Source organism: Numida meleagris, chromosome 7 (assembly GCF_002078875.1).
Source record: "Numida meleagris isolate 19003 breed g44 Domestic line chromosome 7, NumMel1.0, whole genome shotgun sequence".
Lineage (NCBI taxonomy): Eukaryota > Metazoa > Chordata > Aves > Galliformes > Numididae > Numida > Numida meleagris.
Genome location: NC_034415.1, coordinates 18596600 through 18606989, shown reverse-complemented (window position 1 = coordinate 18606989; position 10390 = coordinate 18596600). Strand labels below are relative to the sequence as shown.

General features: G+C 36.8%; 1 protein-coding gene across 1 annotated transcript in view; it reads right to left on the bottom strand.

The window, feature by feature from the left end:
• Window positions 1115-10390, bottom strand: part of LOC110402667 (vitellogenin-1) — a 44683-nt gene continuing 35407 nt past the window's right edge. The window contains exons 28-36 of the mRNA XM_021405025.1: window positions 10136-10278; window positions 9491-9629; window positions 8161-8299; window positions 7258-7444; window positions 6709-6806; window positions 6030-6124; window positions 5764-5923; window positions 4414-4575; window positions 1115-1429 (exon numbers count right to left, since the gene is read on the bottom strand). Coding sequence (XP_021260700.1) covers window positions 1311-1429; window positions 4414-4575; window positions 5764-5923; window positions 6030-6124; window positions 6709-6806; window positions 7258-7444; window positions 8161-8299; window positions 9491-9629; window positions 10136-10278 — 1242 coding nt within the window. The 3' untranslated portion in view covers window positions 1115-1310. The remainder of the gene's footprint in view (window positions 1430-4413; window positions 4576-5763; window positions 5924-6029; window positions 6125-6708; window positions 6807-7257; window positions 7445-8160; window positions 8300-9490; window positions 9630-10135; window positions 10279-10390) is intronic.

The following is a 10390-nucleotide window of genomic DNA, read 5'->3' as shown; positions in this document are numbered from 1 at the left end:
CATTAAGTAATTAAGTAGGTGCAGTACACTGAGAGAGACTGGATCTTATCTAATTCCAAGTTAGTTTCAAGTTAATGAGAGAAAGTAAGAGTACTTTACATTACTCAAGTTTCTGATCTTGAACGAAAAGCGCTGAGAAATGTTATTCAGTAATTGTTCAGCTATTTAGTCTTCAGTTCTCCTCTTTCTGATAGCTCAGTTTTTACTTAGAAAGAGAAGTATTTTCTTTAATGACAGTTTCCTGGCCATATTTGGGTTCAGTGCTACCTTGCCCATACTAAGGCACTTGGCTGCTGGCTGCTGTTGCCTGCTATGGAGCACATCTCACAGCTCACCGCATGGCTGATTCCACTACAAGGAAGGAATATTGTGCCACTGCATGAGATGTGGAGGTGCCACCTAATCCTGCTCCCCTGGGGTGGGAGGGAATTGCCTTTCTGCATAGGCCTAGTGAAAGCTAGCAGATTGACAGTCTACTGGTTAAACGCAGTATGACTGTCCTCCTTTATTTTAGCTTTATGATGCTATTGATCTTACACGTATTTCTGTATATTATTTTTTTGAGTATTTGGATGCATTATTGTTCTCTGAAGTTTTTGAAGGCATCATTTTCATAGACACAATAGGAATGGTAAACCAAAAAAAAAAAAACCATATTCATACTTTTAGCTCACGAAGTAACAGCACATCCATTGAAATTTAAATCAAAATGAGGACTGTGTCACACACTATAGCTCTCTGGAAAGCTACAGTGGGAGTCTAGCAGTCCAATTCATTCCTTTGTAGAGTGTACTAAGGCTAATGGTCTTGCTGGGAGTAAAATGTATTTTTTGCAGAACAGTTCCAAGAACAGACTTTTCTCTTTACCAGAAAACATAAAAGAAAACAAATGCTTACTGTGTCTTTAGTATGCTAAATATGAAATTCTTTACACAATGGAATGTTAGCAGTAGCTGTAATCATGTTTTCCTTTCATCACCTAGTGAACATAATTTTAAGAGAGGACTGCTATAATTATATTTCAGATAAAAAGAAGCAGAATTTCTGGATAATATTATAGTTGGTCTGATTGTTTTGTTGATACGGAAAATAAAGAGAGAGACCACATGAATACTTATTTAATGAACAACATATTTATTAAGCTGTGCAGACTGTACATAATGCATTTGACTTTGGATGCAATAGAGTAAGCTTACTTTCTTTGAGCATGTTTCTTAATATTTTATTACAGCTATCACATTCCTTCTTATCTGTCCAGCTATTCAATTATTTCTGTAATATGGCTATAGCACAACACTAAAGAATTTAGCTTAACTACAGTCACCAATGCAGGTACAATCTATGTCAGCATCCACAGACTCCACAGCATCCTCAGATGCAGATTTCTTATCGCTGCTTCTCTGCCACTCCAGCAGGCTTACAGCATTATCTGTCAGAAGAGAGAAGCTATTGTTAACGAACATCAACCAAATTAATACATTTCAAGGAAATCCTGTTTTGATGGCTGCCAACCCCCTCATCAAGTAAAGAAAGAAATCCTGCCTCCATAACTGACATCTAACTGACTCATTGACTTAGAGCAGGATTTTCATCCATGGTACTATTACTATAATACTTCCCTAAAACCAAAATGAATAATATTTCGTGAAGCACAGTGACAACAGGCAGGAGCCAGTGAAAGTGCTGGAGGTAGCCACTTTCGAAGTAAGACCACCACGTCCTGATACACATCAGCAATCTCTTTTAATGTTATTGCTGCATATCGCTGCATATTTCAGCTGACTATTTGTCCAAGTTCATCCTGAAGGATAAGCCCTTTTGAGAATTTTCAGAGGTTCATAAACTTCTAATTAAAGTTTCCCATATATTGTGAAATCTGGCAGAGCGTTGTCAGTTGCAGAATTAACCTTACCACACTGTTTTATCAACAGCAGCTTGAATAAGCCATATCCCTTAATGCTCAAATAATCTAAATGGAATAATAATACTCATCCTCCCAATAAATATTCTTAGATAGTTGGAGGTTTATCGTTGCATCTGGAAGAATATTAGGACATCCATTTGGATTAAGTTTGCATAATGAGAACAGGTAAAGCTTTCATAATTTTACTTCCTTTTTTTATTTTTATCCCTCAGGTGGGTAATACATTTAAAACATGCCATCTCTCATCACAGGAAAATCTGGAGACTGCTGTGTTTGGGCTATATTGGTCACTTATCTCCTGAAATGCTGACACTCTCCTTGGCTGAATTACTGTCCAAACTGAAGCACAGGTTTTTTTTTCATAATTAACTTGATGACAAATATTTCCCAGAAAGGTGCTTGAGATGTTTTTTTAAAAGTATGTCATATTTTCAGGCTGTGAAATGAGATCTGCTATAGGAGTCTGAGTTCTGTTTTTTTTATAATCATTAATTCTCATTGTGCATGAGGGTAAGCTGTGATATTCACACAGGAAATAGTTCCCTGGGCAAACTGTATTGTGGCTGAGTAATGATCATTCATATGGATAGGACTAGTGGCACATTTGACATGTAAACTGGCACGTGGACTTAAGCTAGGTGTGAAGTCTGCCTTAGTCAAGATCCTAAGACTATAAGCTCACTGATTTAAGGACAACAGGGGTTCTTCTTTACCCTTGAACTTCATTTCATCCTTCCCTCATTGGTGACAGTGATGGGGTCCCTGTCTTTTGAGACATTAGACTATCAGGTCTGAATTCACATATAAAGAGCTGAGGAAAGGTTTTTGGTTCTGTGGATGCAAATACATGTTCACTGCTTGGGAAGAATGGGGATTTTATTTATGCTTCTTCTCCAAATCATTGAACAAATTAAAAGACAGACTTAAAAGCTTGGTCTTGTATTTCTGCTGATCTCTGGCTTGAGGAAAAGCAATTGACTTAAAAAAAAAAAACAAAAAAAACCAAAAAACCCTCAAATGGCATCTATTGCCCTTCCTTCTTTTACTCCTCCTCCCCTTCCAGATAGATAAATACATAAAGTCCTTGTTTAGGAGTGCTGTTAGCACACTTCCCAGCCTCTGGTTCAGTAAATGAACCAGAGAAGCCTGTAGATGCTGTAAAAGTAGTGCTGGTGGTGACAACTAACATACTTTTTTTTTTCTCCTGATTTTTCCTTTTTTTCTAACACATTTTTGTGAGGGAATGAGACAGCTTTATTACAGCCTAATATTCTAAGGCAGTGAGTGGCCTGAGGTGATGACATTTCAGAGATATAGACTCGGATGCACAAAAGAAATCTGTGAAACATGGATATGACAAGGTTTGGGAAGCATGGTTTTTTTTGTTGCTGTTGTTGAAAGTGTGTTCTTTTCATAAAAGGATGCATCTATTCACTTCTCAGGGAGTTGTCAGAAAACTATTAGCACTTTCTCTGTGGTACCTGTTAAATAGACTGTTGTAGATTGTTGACTATTATAGAAAGATACTCATTGCTTTTATGGGCTGATTCAGCACATGGAAGATATTAATAACATGAGCAAAAAGTGCAAAGTTCTAGATAGATGTTTAAAATCAGAAATAAAATACTGTGTTTCTCTCTAGTATTACTCAGTATAGAAATTAATTGGTTTCAGTGAAACTACACTGTATTATCCCAGCTGTGGTTTTGGCTAATAATGGTTAACACAGAACGGATCAATTTAGCAGATACTCTCAAGTGGTAGTTTCTGTCTATGTGATCTATGTACTGAGTGATCCATTAAAAGATTTAGGAAGGAATGCACCAGAAATATCTGCAGATTCAATGCTGGATTCTCCTCTCAAGCTTGTACAACTGTATTGTACAGCTGTGTTTTGCATTCATGCATTACATTCATGAGAAATTTTTATAAGTGAAAGGAGAAAAAGGCTCAATATTTTTAAAAATCTGGGGCACAAGTTTGTGCGTATAAAATACCTTTGAAAAACAAACCAATTTTTGGAACAATCTAGAGAACATTTCAGCAGTGTGTTTTTTTGCTGATGTATTGCACAGTGGTGTAGCATGGCAGCCTAATCACAGCAGTCATGTCACACTACTTGACTGACTTTCAATTGCCTTGCTTGCCCTGGTCTACACAAAATTGCAGGCTGTAATGTGCATAAAAGGACTTACTGTTGCTTATCACAACTGTATGGAGATCCTGAAAGTGTGAAAAAAAATTATCGATCTCTTCTGCCCCTTTTACCACCTCAGATGTTTTTCTCAGATGACGCTACCTGCCATCATCTAAACTAGCTCTTAGCTAGCCAGTACTGTCAGTTGTTATAGCAAATACTAATGGGATTAAAAACAGCAGCTCAGAGAGGAGCTGGAGTTGTACAGTTCTGCGTGTGGCTGTGCTGCATTTTGTTCTTTCAAGTGCTCTGACAGAACTCCTACAGTACGTGACACAGAAGAATATCATACCTTTTGGGAAACAGTGGAAGCCAACCTTAACGGAAGTTTTTTCAACTGGAGTACAATCTTTCATACATTTCAGTACTGGGTCAATAGAGTAGCATGTAGATTCCTCTCCATCAATAGTAGGATTTCGATTCAGCTGCACATAACTGCGCTGCAGTTTGCACCCTAAGAGGAAAAGGAAAGGTAGTTAAAATTGTAGAAATAAATCCCAATCGATCCTTGCAATAATAAAGGTCCATATTTTCTCTTCAGCTTTTATTAAAACACAGGTCTCTGACAAACCATTTTCACAGTAGTGAGGTTATCAAGATAGGATGATAATAAGTTGGGGGACTGAAGAAAGATTCTGAAAGGGGAGCTATATTTAATATCTCATTGCACAATATAACCCAAATGGAATTGTGTATACTCAGTTTTTTAGAACTACATAATACACAGAAAATAACCTCTCATATCTGAAAGCTATTAAGAATAGATACAGCAGGCACAATGGCTACTTCATTGCATTAGGAAAGATGTCAACTGTAGTGAATGGATAGAAAAAAAATGGCAGCATTTATATAATAACATCAAGGATAATTTTTGTATTGGATGATTTTTATAATGCTGCAATTATCTCACTAGAAAGGTATAATGTAACTTAACAGGATCCCAGCTATGACTCTGTTTCCTGATGTACAGATAAGTACAAGTCTGCTGCTGCTGAAGTCAAGGAGAAAGCAACCATTAACTTCAATAAAGTTGTCTCAGGTCCAAGGTAAATGGAAATGTACGAAACAAAACAGTATTGATGTTATGGGAGACCATCATTATTCTTCCAGCTCCATGTGAGAGGAAACTTTTACCTCAGTTGTATTTCTAAATATTTCCCTGAAATTGCACCCTCAGATGATGCAGAACAAAAGCAAATTTTGTCTACTCTGAAAATTTGCATATACTTAAGATCTGATCTACTACATTCACAGTACGCAATTTGTTTCATTAAATTAAGCCTACAGACAGCGGCTACAACTGATTAGACTCAGCAGTATAAATCAAACTGACTTCAGTTAGGTCAGCTTAGGTCTGGGTTTGCTTCTCGAGGAAATAAGCTACTCGGTGTAAGAAATTATGTTGGAATCAATTATTTAGCATTGAACTGCACATGAGACAAAGACTTGCTGTATTGTGTATTCTGTGTTCACAGGCAGTATTTTAAAAAGTCAGTGGTTAATGAAGTTAAAATGTATATGTATTGCTATTGTCATTTTAAGTAAAGTACTGCTTTTAAAAGAAAATATCTTTCCAGCTATTGTCAGAGGAAAGACAAAATCGTATTCTCTCCAAGCATAAATTGTTTTCAGATCTACTCACCACTAGAGCAGGTTTCTTCTAGCAATACCCATGAATGAACAAAAGCAGAACAGCTGTGTGCCAGCTTATGATTTGGCATTAGGAGTTCATTGTGCTTTTCTCTGTCATTATTTCCACAGACTCCACACGTCTTTCCTCTCATCCATGAAGCAACTGTAACCTGTAAAACAGTGCATCTTTTTAAGTGAATACTGAAGTGATGATCTGTTACGTTGTCAAAGCACTAAACAGAAAGAAGGCAGTAACTTTGAAAGAAAGCACCATACCTTAAGGATCTCACCATCAAAATTCACATTCTTCAGTCCATGTGTTGGAGCTTCCACAATAACTGTTGTTCCATTTTTATAGATTTTAATATTGTCTGTAAAAAGATGGTTAATCATAATTTTAAAGTAATGGAGAAACGGAGTAGCACAAAGTACATCATTTTCCTTCACAATTATCATTGTTCTACTATAGTTAGAGTGTTTGGAATTGCTTTTTTGTTTTGTTGAGAGAGGAAGAAAATAAAGAGAATAAACATTCATTTGTGAAAATGTTAGACTGTGGTTTCCTGTAGTTGGAGCTTACTTTTGTATCCAGTCTATTAAATCTTGAAATGAAAATTACATTGGTGGTTCTCCAGCTAAATATCTGTCCCAAAGCATGTAACTGTGACTATAACAAGCACACTTCTTGTAAACAAGCATCAGTCTTGGACTTTATATATGTATAAGAAAGGGCTTTCTTTACCTCTCAGTCATACCAAGGAAAAGTGTATATCTGCTATGGGAGACACAGAATTATAAAGCAATACAAATATCGAGAAGATCACTAGTTTTTTCTTGAGTTAATCCCATTTATGTTTTCTTAACATTATAGTGTTCTGCGAAGCTTATAGAAAATACAGTCTTGAAGATACTTGGTTTCTGAATCAGTCCTAGAAATGTGGGTATCAAAGCTCACCTTTTTCATACTCAGAAACTCCACTGGCTGATAGTACTGATTCTTTATTGCATGTCACAAGCAGAGATGAATCTGCTGCAGGACAGATTGTGATGTTCCTAGAGGAAAAAAGGGGAAAAAAAAAAAAAAAAAGAAGAAACTAGTGGTTAATTTAAAACGTGTAAGGGAGAGATATTTGTGACCAAAGCTAGCAGAGAGCTAATTTGAACATCTGGATCTTGAATGAGTGACTGAGCTGCTTTCATTTCAAAATGCAAAATTTATTGGAACTTTATTCCAATAAAGTTATTGGAACTTTATTTACTGGATGCTGAGATTCAACCTTTGAAGAAAAGACAGTGTGGGAACTTACAGAGCAGGCTATATGATCCTGACTGCAACACTGAATATGAGGAAAATGAAACCAAAGAGTGGCAGATGAGGATTCTGTAAATCCTCAAATATATGACTGTAAATTAGTTGCACCCAAACTAGACATCCTCCTTCCCCAGACTAACTCCCTGAAGTTTTGTATCTAATTATTGAGTCTTCAGAATAAACCATGCTTACGCTGAGCTTGTATTTATGTGAACCTCTCTTGAGAAAGACTGGTGATCAACTTTTCTTGTAGTAATGATGAATTTTGGATGTTCGGTACAGTCTTGGGCCACTATCAGGTTGCAGCTTTTATTGAAAGAACATGTAAAGCTCATGCGATCGAATGTTTTGAAATCTCCCTCGCCAACTTCACATGTGGCTGCAAAACAGAACCAGAAAAGAAATGGCAGATGTGACAATGGCATGTGTGTTGCTGCAAAGTACTGAAGGCTACCTCTGTGAGATTGGACTACACAGCAGATAGAAAAAGAACTTCAACATCTCTTTGGCAGAATATTTTGATGCTGCCATAGACTGTAAGGATAGGATATCACTACAGAATCGCTAACAGATGTAGACTATATTAGTACTGATTTTGATGACATGCTAAAAGCAAACCTCAAGATAGTAGTGACTAAAACTTACCAATATCTTCAGAAATTAAAAGTAGTAACCATTACAAAACTAGTTCACATTTCCCACAGAAGTGTTAGATGCCAATCACTTAAAACTTATGTGAATCTTTTTTAAAAATAATAAATGTGGCAGAAAATTAATTATCTGTCTTGTACCCATCACCTGATGCCTCTCAACGCAGAGATGGCACCTTCCTAGAAGGGGCAAAAGACAATCTCTACAGCTTGCATTTAGGAATGAATCCTGAACTCTGAAGATTTACATCAGTTTGAAGTCTCTTAGTCCACCTGCCAGTAAACGTGCTTCTAAGTGGTAAAATGGACTGCTGAGAAAGCAGGGTTAGAGACACTCAGCTTCCCTCCAGAAGACCACTATGGGGAAAGACAAGTCCCAGCCGTAGCAGAGGATAGATCTACAAACATTGCTTCCTCATGAGACAATCATATAAGTAGTACTTACATTGATCTTCTTGTGCTATTTGTGAAACTATTTCAGGAAGGAAATTCCAGGCAGTGATATCTCTAGTCTCATATGATGAAGATGATGGCCCTAAGGGCAAAGTGAATGGCAGTCGGAGTCCCTGATAGTAAAGTGTTACCTGAAAAAGTAGAAATGAAAAAAACATTAAGATATATTGAACCGTACTGCTTGTGATATCACTGAAAAGAGACAAGCAAAAAAGACATCCTGGAAAAAATATCTTGAAGATACACAATTGCAGTTGTGTTAGTCTCTCCAGGATATGCCCAAATCTTAGGCTTTTCTTAGCAATCACTCTCTCTTCTTCTGGTCTCAGTTCCTGAATTTTATGCAAAAATTGTTAATAATATTAGAAAGTAACCTATGTAGATGAAGTTTAAATGATAATTATGTGACTTCTTGAAAAAACAATTTAACAGTTTAACTAACTAATTTGATGGATGTTTCTGGCAAAGTGAACGGCATCCATTAAAGGCTGAAAAAATGGCATGATGTGCCATAGCGGTAAGATTTCTTACTTTAGATAGAAAAGACATTTACCAAGAGCATCAACTTAATGCCTAATGCGCCTACTTCTTCATTATCATATAATAAAGATCCTGCAATTCTGAAGCACAACGGAAGGTTAAAGACACACTAATTTCTCCGTTTATGAATAGCGAGCTGTTATTAATTTACCACAGTTCCATGGGGGAAACTTTCAAAACAGTGCACAGGGATTTGGTGGACAAGGACCAATTAATCAGTGGGATTCTGCACATCCAGCCTGTGCAAGCTGCTCTGAGAGTGCAACTAACTGCTTTAGTTTAGTTAAAGCTGAGTTAAAGCCACAAAATTATTTGTGTCTGTCGTAACTTGCTGAGACCTGTCTCACAGAGTGTGGTCAACTGCAGCTGTGGGACTGAAGCACAAACATAATTAGATGCTGCATATGGCTGCTGTGGAGCGCAAGATGTACTCAAGGACTCCATTATCCGCTCTCAGACCCATATACATCGCACAGAACTGTCACACAGGGTAAAAAAAAAAAACCTGCAAGTGTAGAGCAGTCATATTTGAGGCAGTCTGGGCCTAACGACTGTTCTCAGCATGGAAATAAAGTATTTCGCTATAGAGTTTTCAACTTTTGCTTGTTGTTCCATTTTACGAAGGCAGTACAAAATCAAGGACTGTGTATTTCAACACTCATGTAGTCAGATATATACCAGCTCCTCTAAAAAGAAATGATTAATTTTTTTTAAAATATTTAAGTCTCAATAAGTTGAAAATCCATTCAGTGAAAGGAAAAGAAAATAAAATTGACACATACCCCAGGAACTTTAATTACTGTATCTATTGCTCGTGGAGATGTTGCAGCTGCCCTTACTATAAGTTCATGAGACGGGTTTCTCTGATGTGCCTCTGAGAAGCCCAACATGAGTGCCGCACCAGGAACGTATTGCATAAATCTGGAGACAAATAAGATGTGACAAACTCAGCTCCATGAGCAAAGACAGATATTGGAGGGTGAGGATTGTTGGCATTTCTGAAAAATTGGGGGAAAAGAAAGGGAAAAAAGAAGCCAAAGAAAAAGTGCTTTAGGTCAAACTAAATGGTTGATTTTATCCTAAGGATACACATTGTTTTTATTTTTATCATTTTAACAGTTTTGTTTTTTTTAATACTGAATTGAAGGACATTTCAAAACAAAGAGGTATTTTGAACTAAAACATCTAATCATTTAATAAGGGAAATGAAATTAGGCACATCAAATTTTAAATATTTGGAGGATGCCTTTTAATATGAAACGTGGGGGAACTAGAAGACATTCAAAGAATACTGTTGTGCCTGTGAACTTTTGTTTTCTCCAAAAACATCTGTGTTCAAAAAATCATCCATTTCTTTCAGTGCATTTCTAATGCCAACTAATATAAAAAAGGCAACACAATAATTTAGGAAAGAGCAAATTACATACATTGTGCTTGTCTTTTTTATCCAAGAAGGGACATTTCCCCATTGCACCTTCAGCTGCATGGCTGGCTTCCTTGCCAGTTGGCCTGTGGTAGCCATGGCTGCTATCCTGTAGTCTCTGCACTCCTTGCCCCATCTCAGTCTAGCCTTTATAGACAGGAAAAAAGACACCCAAATTTCAGAAAAGAATCACAGAAACATCATTAGTAATTTCAAAATATAATTTTTTCTTCTTTCTTGAAACTTCACATTGATCCTT